At 60.9% G+C, this 18,006-nt stretch overlaps 2 protein-coding genes across 11 annotated transcripts; one reads left to right on the forward strand and one right to left on the reverse strand.

Moving 5' to 3' along the window:
- Positions 1 to 75: 75 nt before the first annotated feature.
- LENG1 (leukocyte receptor cluster member 1) lies at positions 76 to 3,446 on the forward strand. Its single transcript, XM_072844476.1, has 4 exons — positions 76 to 383; positions 1,469 to 1,648; positions 2,273 to 2,535; positions 3,154 to 3,446. The coding sequence occupies exons 1-4, from the start codon at positions 252 to 254 to the stop codon at positions 3,425 to 3,427; spliced, it is 849 nt and encodes a 282-aa protein (XP_072700577.1). The 5' UTR covers positions 76 to 251; the 3' UTR covers positions 3,428 to 3,446.
- Positions 3,395 to 16,637, reverse strand: CNOT3 (CCR4-NOT transcription complex subunit 3). 10 transcript variants are annotated; one of them, XR_012039324.1, is made up of 18 exons: positions 16,374 to 16,637; positions 12,824 to 12,901; positions 12,643 to 12,710; positions 12,325 to 12,399; positions 12,113 to 12,202; positions 11,838 to 11,966; positions 11,641 to 11,736; positions 10,436 to 10,658; positions 10,207 to 10,340; positions 9,837 to 9,893; positions 8,272 to 8,659; positions 8,071 to 8,194; positions 7,395 to 7,593; positions 6,347 to 6,446; positions 6,040 to 6,238; positions 5,586 to 5,801; positions 4,943 to 5,068; positions 3,395 to 3,760 (listed from the first exon to the last, which is right to left on the reverse strand). XR_012039324.1 is itself a non-coding variant. In XM_072844184.1 (18 exons), exons 2-18 carry the CDS (start codon positions 12,846 to 12,848, stop codon positions 3,662 to 3,664), a joined length of 2,262 nt encoding a protein of 753 aa, XP_072700285.1. In that variant the 5' UTR covers positions 12,849 to 12,901; positions 16,374 to 16,637; the 3' UTR covers positions 3,395 to 3,661. The 10 variants fall into 10 exon arrangements, 8 of the variants coding, with proteins under 8 accessions (XP_072700285.1, XP_072700297.1, XP_072700263.1 ...); XM_072844184.1 differs by having other exon boundaries at positions 5,669 to 5,801; positions 10,436 to 10,655; XM_072844196.1 differs by having other exon boundaries at positions 5,669 to 5,801; positions 6,040 to 6,205.
- Between the last annotated feature and the right edge of the window lie 1,369 nt (positions 16,638 to 18,006).

The following is an 18,006-nucleotide window of genomic DNA, read 5'->3' on the forward strand; positions in this document are numbered from 1 at the left end:
AGCGGCCGCGTCCCGTAGCTTCAGGGCGGGGACAAGTGATTGGCTCAGGACCTGGTGAAGAGGCGGTCTCCAGGCTACACCAACCCGAATTCGGCATCTCAGCCAATCAGCGCTCGCTACGGACTTGGAGGGGCGTGGCAGCCAGCCCAGGGCCAATCCGTAGCTGAGGCAGGAACAACAGGGAACGGCATCCTCTCGCCAATAGAAAGTGCTCAGAGGTGGGCCTGCAGTCGGTGGACGGCTACGACGCCATGAATATCTTGCCCAAGAAGAGTTGGCACGTCCGGAACAAGGACAATGTCGCCCGCGTGCGGCGTGACGAGGCTCAGGCCCGAGAGGAGGAGAAAGAACGTGAGCGGAGGGTGCTGCTCGCTCAGCAGGAGGTAAGCCCCGAGTGCGGTCGGACGCGACTCCCGGGCCGAGCGCGCAGGCGCGTGGGGGAGGGGCCGGAAGCGGGATGGCGCACACGCGCAGTGCCTCCCGTGAGGCTGGAGGAGCTGGGCGCGGTTGGAAACGCAGGGGCTCGCCTGCGCGGGCCCTACCTGAGGCTTCCCCACCTGGGCCTCCCCTTTGCCCTGGTTTCCGCCACTCGTTTTGCGTGAGGCCGGGGTGTGCCTGGCTTAGAGTAGGGGCTGCTGAAAAAATGAATCCTGTGCAGTTCAAAGAAACGCAGACCCACGTTTAGTGTTCCTGCCCGACCCCTCTGGAGCGTCTGCTGTATGCTCGCCCCGAGCAGAGCGCTGGACCTGCTCTGTTCGTGCCCAGAGGGCACTGCCCTCCGCTGTGCAGAGAAGTGGGACGTACCCATCCCCCTGTGGGGCCAGCCCTCTCCCCGCGGCCCCCAACCCCGGGGGTTCTCGGAGTAACTTCTAGCTTCTAGTGTGCACGGAGTTTGAAGTTTGTTAACGAATCTGGCCCTCACCGCTGGCCGGGAGGTGGTCTGGGCTTTTAAAGCTCACTTTCGGCGCAGCGGTTTGGCGCCTGCCTTTGGCCCAGGGCGCGACCCTGGAGACCCGGGATCGAATCCCACGTCGGGCTCCCGGTGCATGGAGCCTGCTTCTCCCTCTGCCTGTGTCTCTGCCTCTCTCTCTCTCACTGTGTGCCTATCATAAATTAAAAAAAAAAAAAAAAAAAAATTAAAGCTCACTTTTGTCAGCAGATTGCACGTGGTCGAGGGACAGTGATCTGGAGCCTTACTGTATTTCTGGTCGCCTGCTCGCAAATTTTGGGCTGCCTTCCTAGCTGTTTTTATTGTGCCAGCTGAGGTTGGGAAACCCTTCTGGTTCACCAAAGGCAGCGTACAAACCCAGGTGTCACCTCATTCTCCCATCCTCTCCCCCAGGCTGGGTGATGCTCTGATGAGCCCTCAGCACCAGCACGGGGATTCTCTGTGCTTGGCACCGGTCTCACAGTTCTTGGAGGCATGGCTAGGCAATGAATGCTCTGCCTGTAACTTTCTTTTCCCCAGGCCCGCACAGAATTCCTACGGAAGAAAGCCAGGCACCAGCACTCGCTACCTGAGCTCCAAGCAGCAGAGGCGGGAGCCCCCAGTTCTGGCCCTGTGGACCTATTTCGGGAGCTGCTGGAGGAAGGGAAAGGGGCGACCAGAGGCAATAGAGAGTATGAGGAAGAAAAGCGACAGGAGAAAGTAAGCTGCGCGCCCCCCCCACACCCGTCCCTGTCAGTCAGGGGTAAAGTCTGGGGTGACTGATGGGAACAGAGAGGTAGGGTGGGGATGAAATGAGCTGACACAGAGAACTCAGTACTGGAACACAGCACTCCCAGTGTGGGTTATTGGCACCCTCCCTGCAGAGGCTTGGAAGTGGGTGCACGGCACTGTCAGGTACAGACCCTTGGGCTGATGTCAAGACCCTGTGGAGGTGTATTAGGAAGCTTTTTCATCTAAATCAGAACCTGGGTCCTGTCACTTACCCACTTTCAGGGGTTCCCACAAAACTCTGAACTTGCCTTTGTCTCGCCTCACTCCTTTGCCTTGCTGGCGGGCTTTCAGGTTCATCTTTAAAGTATCTCCCCAAAGATGCTGCCTCTGAACCCTAAAGCAGCTGCACCCTGTCCTTCCCCCTTGTGTTTTTTGTTATTGAATTGACACTCTGCCCAGTGCAGGAGGCCCACCTGTCCTTGGAAAAATGGCTGAGTTGACTCATGCTGCTTCTACCTGTCCAGGAGCCTGGGGGATTCTGTTGTCACAGGTAGGGCTCCCTGAGTGGAGACATCGCTGACATCCTCAGTTCCCTCTTTCTGTCCCCCTCAGGAGAGGCAGGAGAAAGCTCTGGGCATCCTGACCTACCTGGGCCAGAGTGCAGCAGAAGCCCAGACTCAGCCGCCTTGGTATCAGCTACCCCCACGGCAAGGGGCCCCCCAGCTCAGCCCAGGTCCAGATGAAAAGATCAAGAACCGCCTGGACCCTCTACAGGAGATACAGAAGCACTTGAGGAGGAAGAGACGGCACAGTGGGGACAATGGTGGCCATGGCAGGAAGGGGAAGGAGAAGCCTGAGAAGCAGCGGCCTGAAGTGTAAGGAAGTGGGCAGCTGCATTGGTGCTGTCAGGGTGAGGGGCTGGGGGCCTGGGGAGGCGGCTCGCCACGTGTGGCTTTGGGGCCCCAACGCCCTAGCAGGGGGTCTGCAGAGGCAAGCTGGTTTTCCTGAGCCCCTGTGACCCTTCACTCAGCCTTGATTGTCCAGTGGCTTCTAAAGAGACAGGGCGTGAAGAGACACTGTGGTGACTGGGGACGTAACCTTGTTTCAAGGTTTTCTCGCTTCTATGCAAAATAGCAATAGATGAAACCCACTGACACAAAGCTTTCTGGGGTCTAGTTTGAGAACCACGGGGTCAGTCAGAGCAGGTTTGTGTCCCAAGGAGGACAAACCTGAGCAGGTCTCCTAGCTCCTACAGAAGGAGAAACTGAGGTCCTGGCTGTGCTCATCATCATAGCTCATGATTTGGAGGGGCATCAGGGGCAGTGATGGCAGTCCTGGGTCCTTGCACAGCATGAGGCCAGCTTCCTACCCACAAACCTCTCAGACCAGAGCAGGTAGAGGTGGACGGGGTTCCAGGTGGGGCAGCTCCTTCTTGGGGGAAAGTGGGACCTCTAGGGGCTACAAGCTTTCTGACCTGAGTGTTCTCCCCCCAGACCCCCATCCCTGGACCAGCTTCGAGCTGAACGTCTTCGGCGGGAAGCAACAGAACGGGCTCGGGCAGAGGCCCTGCTGGCACGAGTCCGGAGCACAACCCCCCAGGAGGAGCAGCCTGAGGAGGAGACAGATGAACGGCGGAGGCGGTACAACTCCCAGTTCAATCCCCAGTGGGCCCGGCGCCCCACCAGCAAGACCCCAGCGCTCACTGACTCCTGGGGGGAGAGGAGAGGCCGCAGCTGCCAGCCGTCATATAAAACTATTTATTCATAAATATTTTCCAAAATGAAAATAGGTTTACCAAAAAATGTCCCTCACTGGGGAGGGGAGGAGGGGGCAGCCCTCGCCCCTGGGCCCCCAGGGTGGGGCTGCTTCCTGGGGGTGAGGGCTGCCCCAAGGCCTGGGGCCTCCCCCAGTCTTCCAGGGCCGGGCCCTAGCCTGGGCAGGGGGGTCAGCATGCGGGGGGGGGGGCGGGGGGGCGCGCGGGGGTAGAAGGAGGGCCCGGTGTCACTGGAGGTCCCGGTCCTCCAGGTAGCGGTACTCAAAGGTGAAGCCTTCCTTCTTCCGCTGGCCCCACTTCTCGTAGTCAAAGTAGATGTAGGTGCCCTGCCCAGGGGAGAAGGTGGTCAGTGAGTGGACGAGCAGGTGGCCAGGAATCTGGGCCGGACCGACAGACAGAGGAAACGGATCTCTGGGCCAGGGACGGGCCAGGGACGTGCCAGGTACCAGGCCCAGCGGCCTGCATGCACGTGCCAGCTCCTTCCACCCTCACCAGGCTCTTTTTGGTCAGGAAAAGATTCTCCTGCCCCCTTTAAAGGAACCGGGGAGGCAGAGGCGCACCAAGGCCAGCATGGGGCCTCAGTCCCCCGCACATTTACACAGCATCTGACTTCTCCCGAGGGCTGCGGCGCTTGAGCACAGGAGCTGGTGCTCAGCCCTCGAGCTGTGTGCTGCTAGCATTGACCTTCACACAACCCCGAGGCTGTTACCCCATCCTAGAGAATGGAATAGGCTGAGTCTAAGTCCAGGCACGCTGTTGGGATAGATGTTTTATTGGTGACAGTGGTGGCGTGGGTGTTTCTGAAGGAGGGAGGCCTTGCCGTGGACTTGGAGGATTACTTTGACCCAAACCAGGATAGAGAGGGGAGTCTGCTTAATGTCAGAGAGGACACGGGGAAAGGGCCGGGTCTGCATCAGTATCTGAGATGCTGCAAAGAACCTGAAAAGAACTGAGGGGAGGGGACCGAGTTCTCTGAGGATAGAGGCCTTGTTCAGAACTTGGCATCAGGCAAATATTGGGTAGAAAAAACCATTGTGGAACACAACAATTAGAAGTTATCAGAAGCCAACACCCCCATGGTACTACAGAGCGGGCACCACAGAGTACTCACATGTCATTAACTCATCTAATCCTTGTAACAACTGCACACATGGGGTTTGTCAGCTCGTGTTTATACATAAGGGCATGGAGGCAGGTCCAAGCGACTTGCCCAAGGTCACCCAGCTGGAGCTGAATTCAAACCCAACACAGCCTGGCCACAGAGTGTTGTGCAACAAGTAGGAAGTTCTGATTTTCACCATGTGGGAAGGTCATTAAAGAATACAGCTTCCCTGTTTGTGTTTGCCGAGGAGCCCCTGATCTGCTGGGTGTGAGACGATAGGCCAGGTGCCTCCCCGGAGGACGGGACACCATGGTGATGCCCCAGGGGAGGACCAGCAATGGGGCCGGAGGAAGAGGACGACGACCACGGGCCTGGGGGTGGGCAGGGCACAGCGAGGGGCCCTCACCTGCTCAAACTCATCTGTGATGGTCTTGGGCTCCTCGTGCCTCTGGAACCACATCATGTACTTGGTGTGGAACCGCCACGACTGCTTCTTTAGGGCCTTGGCTGCCAGATACTGCGCCTTTGTGCCCTGGGGGAGGAAGGGAGGAGCCAAGGATCAGGGGGCCCCCAAACTGGTGGGGGCAAGGGGCACAGGGCATCAGGGCTGACCCGGGCCCCGCCGTAGACCGAGGGTGGGCTGGACAGTCCAGGTGGAGATGGGTGGGGACACAGAACATACCACTGCTGGTCAGGAAGAAATAGCTTTCAGAGAAGCTTTGAGAAGGAAAAGAAACTACTGCGTGTTGAGAGCAGGCAGTTCAGGAAGCTTCCCAGGGCAGGATGAGAGTGGGGCTGGTTCTAACTCCCTGGGGTCATGCAGAGGGGACAGTTCTCTAGTGGCCTCCAGAGGCCGTGACTGCACTGTGACGGATACCGGGGCACACCCACAGGAGGCCGGAGGGGCGGGGGCTCCCAAGCCCCCACAGTGGACAAACCTAGCCTGAGCTGAAGTGGGGATGGGGACAGGTTTGCCTGGGGGGTGAGGGGAGGGCAGGACTGGGGACAGGGAGGGGGTGCGGTCCCTGTGGCCGCAGTGGGGCACCCACCTCACCCCTCCAGCCCGAGGGGGGACGGCGGCGGTGGCGGCGAAGCCGGGGGGCCCGAGGCTGCCCCGGGGGCCCTGCTGTACCTCCAGATAGTAGAAGATGAAGAAGAGCGTCTCAGTCGACAGGCGCTGGTAGAACTCCACGGTGTCCGAGTGTGGGGGTGGCATCTGGTGGTGGTAGGGGGGTGTCGGGCAGGGGTTCCGGGGGAGGTACTGCCTGTGGACGAGAGGAGGCTTATTCTAGTGCCTGATGATTCCCACGGTCTCGAGGTGGGGGTAGAAATCTAGACCTGATGTGACCACAGCCGCCCACCCCACGGATCAAGGGAGCTTCCAGGTACCCATCACCCCAGCATGGAGGACCAGCAGCAAGCTTCACACAGTGTCTCAGGACTGGGGAACCATACCCCCCCATCAGGGCTGCCTCCCCACGCTCAGGGGTCTTGGTCCCTCACCGGATCCGCTCGGAGTCTGAGGGGTGGGGCATATGGTGCCAGGCGGCCTCTTCCATGGCCTGCTGGTAGAGCTGCTCCTTGGTGAGGGGCACAGGCCCCAGGGGACACACGCCCAGCGAGAGCGGGATGTTCACTTCTGACAGCTGCAGGGGCGGCTGAGCTGAGGCTGGTGGGGCGGACGTGCTGCTCAGGATGATGTCTGCAGGGCGGTGTGGGGGGTGTGGCAGGGCCAGGCCCTCCGGTGAGGCTGGAGTGTGCCGTTACACCTGCCCGGCCGCCCCCGCCCCCGCCTCACCCAGACCCTCACCTCGCTCGGTTAGGTGCAGCGTTGGCACAGGATCCTCGATGCCGGAGCTGATGGCTGCCCGCTCTGCCATGGACTTGAGAGAGCTCAGAGGTTCCGGGGCCTGTGGGGAGAAGACAGCTGCTACCCATGCTGCTTCCCCCTCTGGCGGACGCTTGGCTCAGCCAAGGCTACCAGTTCTTCACCAAGGCAGCTGGCAGTGGGGAGAAAATCCGGATGTTGGGGCATAGGCAGCATCAGAGGAATGCCTGGTGAGCAGGGCCCCTCCCGAGCCGGACCATGACCCCGTGCTGCACATGGCAGACCAAACTGTGGTGCATGGATGCGGCACCACCACCGCTCAGAACATGTGGTAGCACACAATTCTCATACCCACACTAGCACCCACTCTGCTGGCGGCCATGCCATGGGAGGCTGCTGTGGGGCAAGGATCTGCACGTACCCCAGCTCCCATGGCAGCCATCCCAGAATTCTGGCACAAGAGAACCACTCCTTCCCTTAGCCTGTCCTGCTATGGGGACCTCACCGGACCCCAGGACCCCCATCACTCCCGGCTCAGAGGTCTCTCCTTAGATACCTTGCTGGGCCACCTCCCCAGGTTCAGTACAAGACATTTCTACGGCTCCACAGCACGTGCTGCCCTGCCCCGTGCAGTCACACGCAGCTTCCCGTACAGAAGGCGGGACCTGGGTGTATTCACCCAGCATGAAATGCATCCCAGAGTGGGCATCAGTGTTTTCTCAATTTAGGCGGTCCCTCGGAAGGGAAAAGGATGGTGGTGAGCTGGATGATGGGTGTCTGAAGGAGTAAGCAGAAATGGGGACAGAGATGATGGGAACCCAGAGTGCAAGAGGGCAGGTCCCAACAGGAGCACAGGAAAGTGTCCCAGAGGGCAGGATGGTGGAGGAGCTCAGAGACCAGGAGAGAGCGCAGGCAGTGTGGAGAGCACACCAGAGCCCCCCAGAGGAGTTGAGGGTGGCAGACCTGCAGGTTGGGGGACAGCAAATGTACAGGAGGACGGCAGGACAAGGACACAGCAGCTGGGGCCCACCTTGATCTCTGGGGCGGTGCTGAACTGTGGAGGTCCGTTGAGCAGGGCGCCAGCTGCCTTGGCCTCACTGAAGCTAGGTGTCGGGGAGCTGGGAGGGTTCACGGGAAGCGGCACCAGGAGGCTGGGTCCTCCTGTATTGTTCCCTGAGCCTGGGGCCACACCCCCAGCCCCTGCAGGGGCTGCTGCACTGGGTTCCTTCCTGGGCAGCAGAGAAGGAGAGAGGGCTCGGTGCTCCAGGGACGAGTCAGGCCGCGGCGACGGCACATGGGGTGGGGAGCATGTGGGAGGTGGATGTTCCACTTAGGTGCATGGACACAGGGCAAGTGCGTCCATCCCTTGGGGCAGCCCACCCAGAGCCTGGTAAGGAGGCAGACCCAGGGAGCAGCTCTTCACTCCTCCCTTTCTTGGGGCCATCTTCTGAGAAAGGTCTGACCTGAGGTATGGAGCGGCAGCTCTCTGAGGGGAGTCAGGTGAGCCTGAGGCAGGTCACCAGAAAGGGGACATATGGAACTCTGTGAGCACTCCCAATCAACCAAGGAACGTTTTAAAACAGTCAAAAAGGGCAAAGCTAGGGGACTGGCGTATACGATGTTCTGGCTGGAAAGAAGTTGGACACGACACCCAACCCAGTGGGAGAAGTCCTGGCAAGGACAGGGGCTGAAGACCAGACACTCACGAGGTGCTGGGAGGTGGGTTGTGGGGACCTGATGGGGGGCCCAGAGCCTGGCTGCTGGCACCACTGCCCCCACTGCTGCTGAGAGCCACCTCTGCCGGGCTGTCGGCCACCACTGAGCTATAACCTGGGGGTGGGAAGAGAGAATGAAAAGAGGCCAGCCAATCCCAGACCCCCCCAACCCCCTGCAGTCCTCCCACTTACTGGTGGCACCGTTCTGTTTGCCAGCACCTCCACCTCCACTGCTGTTACTACTGCCACTGCCGCCACTGCCGCCTCCACCACTTCCCCCTCCCCCACCGGGCTGGACACTGGGAGGCCGGGGCTGGGTGGTGCTGGACCCGCTGGGGGCTGGTGGGGCCACGGCCTGGGCGTAGGGGGCAGGGGTGCCGGAACTGTGGCTGGGAGCTGGGCTGGCCTTGGGGCCCAGGGCACTTGTGGGCGCTGCTGGGGTGGAGGCCCCATTGTTGCCAGGAGTGGTGCTAAGGGCAGAGGTGGCAGGTGGGGGGCCAGGTGGGTAGCTGGGCGGCACGGCCGGAGACTGAGGATGCTGGTTGCTGTGGACAGGCTTAGAGCCATTTTTGGCTGGAGACTGCAGGTGGGAGAGAAGAGGATCAGGATCCAATTGACCAGCAGGTCTGCTGAGCCTCCCGCACATGCTGCCCGCCCTCCCCCCGCCGCCCCGGCACCCCTCCTCCAAGCTGGGCTGCCGTCCTCACTGGGCCTGGCTGCCTGAGCTTCCTCCCCCTGCTGACCTCAGCCTCAAGGCTTCAATAACCACCTTCACACCTAAGACACTCACATGCATCCCAGCCCCCACCCCAGCTCCCCATGTCCTACATGGACGCCTCCCCACAACATCCAGTGGGGGTTTGACACACAACCAGGGTGTCGGTCACAGACACCCATCTGAGGGCAGGGAGGTAACTAAATGTCCTCAGTATGAAATTAGTCCAACCAGCTGAGTCCAAGAGAAGAAAAAAAATCTAAATTGGACAGCAGTCCTGAATGTCACTTCAAGGGTCACAAAAGCTACTTGAAGGGCTGCTGATGACCACTACCTAGAGAGCAGAGTGACACGCCCAGGGCACAGTGGCAGCTAACTGCTCCCCACACCTCACACATGCCACATGTCAAGGGATTATGAGACCAACTGGTTCCTGGCCCCCCCCCCAGGGCCTACAGCAGCCCTACCGGTGCCCTCCCACCAGGCTCCTCCCTAACTAGGACCCTGGTTCGAGGACCAGCTCCCGTCCCAGATCCACAGGGTTCACTGGGGGAACACAGACGGCCTGAGAAGTGCCTCCCCTCTCGGAAGTCCATGATGTCCATCACTAGCACAGCCAAGACCCAGGACAAGGCCCAAAGAGGCCCAAAGAAACCCGTGTGACTTCTGACTGGTCGTTTCTCCAGCTGGTGGGGCCATTCCACAGCCACTCCACAAGGGGCGGGGTGGGGGGGGACCCTCGGCCTGAGCCAGGTGGGTCATCTTTGGACACCACCCACCTGTCTGCCCGCCCCCTTCTCCCCACCTGGTAAACCATAGTCTTCCCCCCACGTCACGGGCAGGGGTCTCTCTGGAGCAATGTCTCCTGACCACCCAGGCCAGGCCACTACTCCATGCCACACACTCAACCACAGCACCAGCCACCTGCTTGCCTGGCCCTCCACACCTGCCCTAAGTAAGGCTACTGGCCTTCCTCGGGGTGCACTCAGGCCTTTGTGAGCCCTGGGAGCCAATGGCAGACTGATGTGCCCGTCACACCTACCTGGCTGACTTCGCTATCTGTTGAGCGTCCTCTCTTCTTGTCATCTTCAGAGTTTTCCTGAAGTGAGAGAGGAGCAGTCGGAAACCTGTGTGACCCCTAGGGCCCCAACAGAGACTCCAATCTCTGAAGCTCCCAGGGCTGCTGCGGGACCTATGCCCTTAACCTCATCGGGGGACCCAGGGTCCTTGTCTCCTGGGAGCCAGCACCCCCTGCCAGCGTCTCACAGGCCTGGCAGCCTGCTCTCCTCAGGGAATCCAGTCCTGGATCCCTGCCTGAGCCACCCCCCACTGCCTGGCCTCTGCCGCATGCTCCAACCCGTGACACCAAGACCCCACTTCCTTGGTTCCCCTCCCCTGGGCTGCCTCCTCACCGTGGTGCAGTTGGCCGGGCTGGGCGGGATGGGAGAACTGGAGGTGGTCGAGGTGGGTGTGCTGCTGGACTGGTTGAAGATCTCATCCTCCATATGACTGTGGCTGGGGGGGGAGGTGGCGACCAGCGCCTGTGCTGTTGGGAGCAGGGAGGGGCATGCTGAACAGGCTCGGGCACCGTCCCACCTGGCCCTCACTGCCCCATGCCCGTAGGCCAACCCCGGGCCTCACGAATGTCCTCGAGGTCCAGATCGTCATAGAGGAACTCGTTCTCCTCGAAGTCAGGGTCCTGGGACGAGTCGACATAGTACTCAACGTCATCCTTGATCTTGCGAATGGCATCAACAAGGATAGAGTCGTTGTCCAGCATGCGCAGGATGGTCTCCAGCATGCGCACGTGGTAGCGGTGCTTCTCGATGTGCCGCTTCAGGCCCTCAATCCGGTCCTGCTTCTGCTGGCGAGCCCAGGGCCAGGCTCAGGGGCTGCAGGGCACCTGCCCAGGCCCCTCCTGCCCCCGCAGAACCCATCCTCAGTCCCCGACCCCTGCAGAGATGCAGGAGGCTCCACTCCAGCCCCTCCTGGCACGGGCAGTGTGGAGTCTGCCCGCCCCGACCCCTCAAGGACCCTCAGCTCCCACCCAGACATCCCTGGAAACCTCCCAACAGACCAGAAAGCCCCATGCCTCCTACACTGTGGCCCTCCCTGCAGCTCCCGACAGCCCAGATCTCACAACTGCAGCCTACCCCACCCCGCCCCATCTTGCTCTAACGGCAAATGATGATGCCTGTTTGCAGCAAGCTTGCTGTTTATGACCACCGTCATCTTTGTCCTCACAATCCCCACCCCTAGGGGTCCAGATTCAGTAGCTTGGCTCGGGCTCTCCAGCCACCTGCCCCTCCTTCAGTTCTAAATATCCCCATCCTTTCCACAAGGACCTGTTGTGGCTCCAGCTTCCCAAACTCCTCGGAGTCTGACACCCAGATTGGGCACCTCTCCCATGCCCTCTGCCCCTGGACCCAGTTCTCCGCTGCCTCTGCCATCAAGTACATGTCGTTTGCATCCCCCTGAATCCACACCCTTCAGCCCTGGAGTTCTGGAATCTGGGAACCTAGAGCTGGCTCTGCCCTAGATGGCTCTTCTCAGCCCAAATGAGGCTTGCCTCTCCTTACTGCCTCAGGACCTGAGCCTTCTCGGAGCCAGGAGGCTTCAGCTCTCAGACTTCTCCACCCTGTATGGCTATCTGCTCTCACCTAGTCTGCAACCCCAGCAGAACCCAGCATGTTCCCCCAAACCACTCCCCCTTTCCATGGTGCCACTGCTGACCAAGGCTGGAGCCCTGACACTGGCTCACAGACAGGTGCTACCCCCAACGGGCCACATGCCTCCCACTCGCCAGCTCATCTCTGTCCCCTGGGTGCAGTGTCCCCCCTACTCACATCCTTGTCACCTTTCTTCTTGCGCGTCTGCACAGACAGTGACTCCACTTCACTCTCAAACTGGTCCACCTGCATGTTCAGGGTGTCAATGGTGTTCTGGGGGAGAGGGAGTGGAAAGGCAGCTGGTCAGCAGGTCTCCGTGGATGCCTGGAGGTTAGGGCCCCAAAGGTCACCTCCTCCTCTCTTTCCTGACTCACTGTGAGCCACTGGCCGACCTCCTCCTTCTCCTTCTGGGCAGGGTCCACCTTCTGCGCCAGGCCCAGGCCCTCCTTGCTGTAGGCTTTAGTCTTGGTCTCTCGCTCCACAACTTTGAACCGTTCCATTTGCTGTGGAGAGCGCAGTTGGCAGGAGATCCCAGCCCATCACCTCTCCCCTTAACCTTGCTGGAGAAACCATCCTCTTCCAGAGACTTCTTGGGCCCAGGGAGTCCGGCCACCTCCCACCTCTCAGGTACCAGGCTCTGAGCTCCTACCGTCTCAATGAGTTTGCGGTTGTCTATGAGCTGCCTCTTGTCCTTGATCTCGTTGGATGCTACCCATGTCTTGATCTGGTCCCTCAGCCGCTGCAGATGGGGAAAAGCAAGAGTCACATTGCCTCAGGACCTGGGCACCAAGGCTGCCAGCCCCCTCCTCCCTGTTCCCTCTGCCCTCAGGATGCAGGAAGCCGGGCCCCTAGGCCCCTCACTTGAAGCTTCTTAATCTCCTTCTTTAGATCAGCTTCATACTTTTCTTTCTGGTTCGCGTTGGCTGCATTGTGGAGCTGCGGGATGAAGGGAGCCCAGGTGTCAGTGTGGGGCTTGCCATCCTAGTGCCCATTCTAGTGGTGAAGCTCCAGCCTCTGAGGAGTATGGATGCCCCCACCCCCATCTGTCTCAGAGCTGCTCCTTCCGTCCTCAGCACCAGACCCACAGCCCCTCTCCCTGGCCTACACCCAGAGACCCTGAGCCTTTTCCCATGCTCTTCTCCTCTAAGACCCAGACTGTTAAGGCCCCAGGCTCTGTACCTTCTGCCAAATATCCTCAAACTGTTCCACGCCCTCGGACACCTTCTTGAGGCAGCGATCAATCTCACCTGGCCAGGGAGGAGAGGCTATTAGCACCTTGCCCAGGCAGCAGGCACCCAGTGGGGAGTTCTGAGGATAGTGGGCACGAGGCCACACAGGCAGTGGGCAGGGAGACCAGTACCTTGGAGTTTGCGCTTGTCCGCCATCTTCCCTGCCCTACAGACGCACTCTCTTCATACTCTCTTAGAGACGGACGCTGCTGAGAGACAAGGAAGGGGGACATGTTTATTCCCTGTCTGTTCCAAACACAAACATGACGAGGCTGGGAACAGGAATACATGGGATGGTAAAGCGAAGATGCGTTCACTCTCTGATGAGAGATGAGGCCAAGTTCTACTTATGCTGCCCTGACAGCCCACTGCAGGGGTCTGAACACTCTGGAAGTTTGCTGAAACAAGGAAACAAATGTACTTTTCGTGTACCTCCGACCCAGGAAGTGGGAAGTACCCAGAGCACGGGATACTTTCTCACCAGATGACAGGCATTTTAGAGCAAGAAGTCAAGCAGCCCATGGCTGAGTGCTGGGGATGAAGGCCCACAGAGGGGCAGGGCACACAGGTGTCTAGACTCCTAACTCGGGGAGGTTAGCCCTCAGACAGGTCAGAGACAGTTTTCAGGGAGAAAGTTCAGATGCTGTGAGAACTGCAGGGGAAGGAGGGGGAGCAGCGGGAGATGGGAAATACCTGGAATCAGGAACGGCTAAACCCACCCATCGTGACAGGACTGGGTCCCAAACAGAAGAGGGCCTTACACCACCAAGTTCATTCCAGAACAGAATCCTTAAAACACAAGAGACGGCCCAACCCAAAGACACCGATACCAAGATTTAGACACATGGGAGTAGAAAGCATCACCCCCGGAGGGCCAGGAAGGTGGAAGGGGACCACAGCTATGAGAGAGCCATCTGTGCACTCGAAGGAGTTAACGTATCAGATGTGGTGGTAACACAGGTAACACAGCCAGGACCAGGAGAGAGGGGCATCTTCACCCTAACAGTCTATGCAACCCAAAGGACGCTGAGGTCAAAGGGGAGCCACCAGGAGCTCTGGCCCAAGGAAGCCACAACTTAGGGTCGACACCAGGATCAGGGAGGATCCACGAGCCTTGCAGGAGTGTTATGCCAGAGGTCACTCCCCAGAGAGGGGGTCTCTCCTGAAGTGTGGCTGAGACAGGCCCAGGGCAGGGAGCCCAGGGCAGGAAGCCCAAGAGCGGCCTTACCCACAGCCAGGACGGACCGCCTCACCAACAGCCCTATCCAACAACACTTTCTACGATGACAGAAATGCTCCCTATAAATGCTACCTATGTCTCTAAATACCACTATGAAAAACTAGAACTTTGCGTTTTTATTCAATTACACACAGCTAACGGCTAGCGTATGAGAACACGTATGAAAGCACAGGGCATGAGAGTATGCTGGAGAAGGACCAAGGCCCCAAGGCTGTCTGCACCAGCATCCTCCGCGAGAGCCCATTCTGGACACTGAAGAGCAGGGGAGAGGGATGTCACAGCTCAGACTTGAGGGAGCATACATCTCCATAAGAGCCAACCCAGATGATGGCTCCACCCTCGGCCCCAGGCCAGCCGACACACCACAGTGGGGCCAGATCCCCACACAAGATCCCTCCAAAAAGGAGGCAGCCAGAGAAGCACCTAGCAGACAGTTGCACAGAGAGGACCAAACTGAAATGGAAGAGCCTTTGGCCTGGGAGCTTGGGAGAGGGCCAGGACCCCAAAACAGGAATGCCTCTTACTGCCCAGGGGCAGCCCGGAGGGAGAGGATGCATGCCACAGCTCAGGGGGGAGGTGATACCCCAAGAGGGGAGCAGACTGTGGCAAGTCCTGAAGGAGTGAGAAGCATGGTGCCAGGGGAACAAGAGACCTCACCCAGGAGAGGACATCTTGGGCCCAGGGAAGACAACCCTGGATCTGTGGGAGGCACCAGGGCCCAGGGTACTTGCACCTTCTGGGTACTTGCACCTTCTGGGCTGGGTGCTACAGTGGACAGGAGCCTTTGCTGTGGGAGCAACAGCCCCTGCCTTTGAAGAAAGATGCTCTCCCTCCCCCACCCTGAAACAAGGGACCAGAGATAAAGAGAACTGGAGCCTGGGCCTTGAAGTGGAGGTGCCACAACGGAAAAGCCCCATTCTAATAGAGCTGGGAACCCCCATGGCTCCTGGGGGATCCTCAAGGAAAAGGTAACCACAGTAGGCCCACCGAGACAGGGGATCTCAGGCACCAAAGAGCTCCCACGCTCATGGCAAAGTGTCTCAAACATAACTGAGGAAACAAGAAGCCCTGGCCCAAGAGGCTTCACCAAGTCTCATCCCTCCCCAGGAGCCCATTCTGGGGTTGGGGTAAGTAGTGCGCCAGACCCATGGGAGGCAACAGCCATTTCAATGCAGGACCAAAATGACAATCATGGACAGCCCCCAAAACCTCAGCTCCGGGGAAAGGGCACAGTCACAGAGAGGCCTTGCCGGGGACCCGGGGAGGAGGGCAGAAAGCCTAGTCCCTAACCCCGGGGGCTGTCACAGTGGACCAGGAGCTTTGGCACACTGGGAAGTGACGCTGGAGAGCAATCCTTAGCCCAGGAGGCTGCTGACGGAGCCACACAATGCTCCTGAGACCCTGGAGGAGGGACATGTAGAGCCTAGGGTGCAGGTAGTCACCCCCCCCACACACACACACAGGGACACCAAGGATGGGGGCCTGGGAACCCCACCCGGGGAAAAGACTACAGCAGAGGAACCTCCGTGCTTCGCAGACTGACAACGGCGGGGGTCTCCCAGCCGCTGAGAGGGTGGAAGCCTTAGAGCCACACCTGAGAGCATGCAGGAAGGGGCAGAAGCGCTGCCCTGTGCACCTACACCTAACACGGGCCAGGGCCCACCGGGGCAGGAACCCGCTGCCTGGGGGAAGCAACACCGAGAAAGTTTCCTTGCCCTGGAGGAGAAAGCACACCCCCCAGCAAAGTGCACATGTCTCATTGGTAGGGGAGCCTCAGCCCTAGGAGGCCTCAGGCTCCCAGGGGTCCCCGGTACCTGGGAGTGGGGTGCCGTGTGCCCGGGACCCAACACTGCGGACACCAGTAGGGACCAGCACAGACGCCGGGGGGCGGGCCGGGCCACGGGGGGGTGCACTCCACCAAGGGCTGATGGGAAGGGGGCACGCTATCGGCACACCCAGGTCGGTGGCGGGCGCCCCAGACCCGCGAAGCCGAGGGAGTGGGAGTGACATCACCCGGCCCGAGGGGCAGCGCAGGGGCTGCCCCGGCCGCCCCGAAGGCGCAAGGCCCGGGCCCCCGACTTTCCGCTGCGGGGCAAACTTTGGCGGAGGCTGCCGGGGGCCGGCGGCGGGCGGTGCAGGGGGACCTGGCCCCGGGGTGGAGACCCCCTCCCCGAGCCGCCGCCCCCGACGCGGAAAGGGGCGGCCCCGCGCGCCCGCACCACCGGACCCCCGCGGGGGACCTCCGGCGCCGCCGCGGGGCGCGGACGAGGGGGGCACGGGGGGCGGGGGCAGGGCGGCGGGCGCCGGGGCCGCCCCTGCCGGGAGCCGGAGGTCCGCCCGCGGGGGCCGGGGGGTGCGGGGGCGGCCATGTCGCGACAGGCGGTGGTGGCGCCGGGGGAGGAGGGGAAGGGGTCCGGCCCAGTCGAGCCTGACGCTCTCACCACAGGAGCTGGCGCCGCCGCTGAGGAGCGTATCGCGACAGGCGGGGGAGGCGAGCACCCGCCGCCTTTTTCTCGCGCCCCGGGCCCGGGCGCTATCGCGATAGCGGCGCGAAGCGGAAGTGGGGTGGGGGGGAAGTGGGCCCGGGGTTGTTCTGACGACGGGGTCGGGGCTCAGGGGAGGCCGCGGCGTCTGCCGATGGCTCCGCGGAAGCTGACCGGGCCCGGTCCAAGATGGCGGCGGCGGAGGAGGCCTCCCCTCCTCTCTTCTCGTCTCTGGCGCCGACCCGCCCCCGAGCCCCGTGCACAGGCCTGTGATTGCTCCGGCGGCACGTCGCTCTTGCCCTTCGGTCGCACCCTATTGGTCTTTGGCCAGGACGCAGCCGGCCCCCTCTCGCCGATTGGGCAATCCCTCCAAGGCGCGGCGTTCGATTGGCCTCCCGCGCAGGCTACTAGGATTGGCTCAGGTTTTCCTCCCCGCTCCTCCTCCTCCCCGCCTCAGGGCACAACACGCCAGCGCGAGGGCCCGCGCGTCCATCAAGACGCCACTGTCGTGCTGATTGGATACACCCGCCCCCCTCTCCTAAACCAATTGGCCGCGGGGAGGAGCCAGGCTGATCAGGGGCGGGAAGTCGGGCGTCGAGTTTAGGGCCGTTTGTAATTGGTTGTGAGGGGATCTTCTGCCCCGAGGCCATTGGTTGGCTCCGGAAGTGGGTGGGGAAAGCGGAGGCAGGCGTGGAGCGTGGGCGTGAAAGGCCTTACACCTAATGGGAGGAGGACAGGTGCCGAAGTCGCCTGCCAATTAAAGCTGCGCTGGGCCACGGGGCGGAGCTGGGCCGGCGGGCCCGCCCCTCTCCGCTCGTTGGCCAGGACAGCTGTCGCTCACCGCGGCCAGTCCAGGGGCGCAGCGAGGGGGCGGCACCGGCCTTCGCGGCGTGTGAAACGGGGCGTAGCAGGCGGGCTCGGCTCCCGGGCGCGTAGTGCTCCTCTCGCTGCCTGTTTGGGATTCTCACGTTTCGGACTCAGGGTTGTAGATCGGAGGAGGGAGGCAGTGGTCACCGGCAGCTCCGCGCTCACGGGGCGGGGGGCGTGCAGTTTCTGTACTGCCTCCGCCTGGCTCCGCGGCGGGGGAACAGGAGCTGCCTCTGCACGTCCGCTTCCTCGGCGTCGTGAGGACAATGCAGAGGATACGCAGGAGATCGCCCTGTGCCCTCCCGCGCCCCGGCTGCCCTCCTGGAGCTGGCATCCGCAGGAACACAGTAACTGTTGGCTCAGGGAAGGAATGAATGAATGCATGTGCATGCATGCGAGGGAAGACTTGTGGTCGACGACTCGGGAGGCACTGGTGCTTTCACGAACCCTGAGGCATTTGCCCAGGGTCAGACGGTCTAGATGGGAAGGTGGGGAAGGACAAATCCAAGGAGGGTGCAAGGAGGGCTGCATCGGAATCGCCTGGCAAAGTAGGGGAAGGGTTTGTGAAAACGCAGTGTTCCCAGGTCCACACCGATGGAGATAGCGAAGCCTAGACGTCTGCATTTTTACACACTTCCCTGGGTGATCCCCATGCTCACTGGAGTTGGATGGCCATTGATCTAGAGCCACAACACTCTTCAACGTGTGGTCCCTGGATGGAGCA

This window comes from Canis lupus, chromosome 1 (genome assembly GCF_048164855.1).
Source record: "Canis lupus baileyi chromosome 1, mCanLup2.hap1, whole genome shotgun sequence".
Lineage (NCBI taxonomy): Eukaryota > Metazoa > Chordata > Mammalia > Carnivora > Canidae > Canis > Canis lupus.

Bases quoted from the DNA above. Each gene is read 5' to 3' on its own strand.
- LENG1 (XM_072844476.1), top strand. From the start codon at position 252: ATGAATATCTTGCCCAAGAAGAGTTGGCACGTCCGGAACAAGGACAAT. The intron at 1,649-2,272 runs GTAAGCTGCGCG...TGTCCCCCTCAG, and splicing joins AAGAAAAGCGACAGGAGAAA to GAGAGGCAGGAGAAAGCTCT. The intron at 2,536-3,153 runs GTAAGGAAGTGG...TTCTCCCCCCAG, and splicing joins GAGAAGCAGCGGCCTGAAGT to ACCCCCATCCCTGGACCAGC.
- CNOT3 (XM_072844162.1), bottom strand. From the start codon at position 12,848: ATGGCGGACAAGCGCAAACTCCAAG. The intron at 12,711-12,823 runs GTACTGGTCTCC...CTCCCTGGCCAG, and splicing joins GGACAAGCGCAAACTCCAAG to GTGAGATTGATCGCTGCCTC. The intron at 6,447-7,394 runs GTGGGCCCCAGC...TTCTCCCCACAG, and splicing joins GCACCGCCCCAGAGATCAAG to GCCCCGGAACCTCTGAGCTC.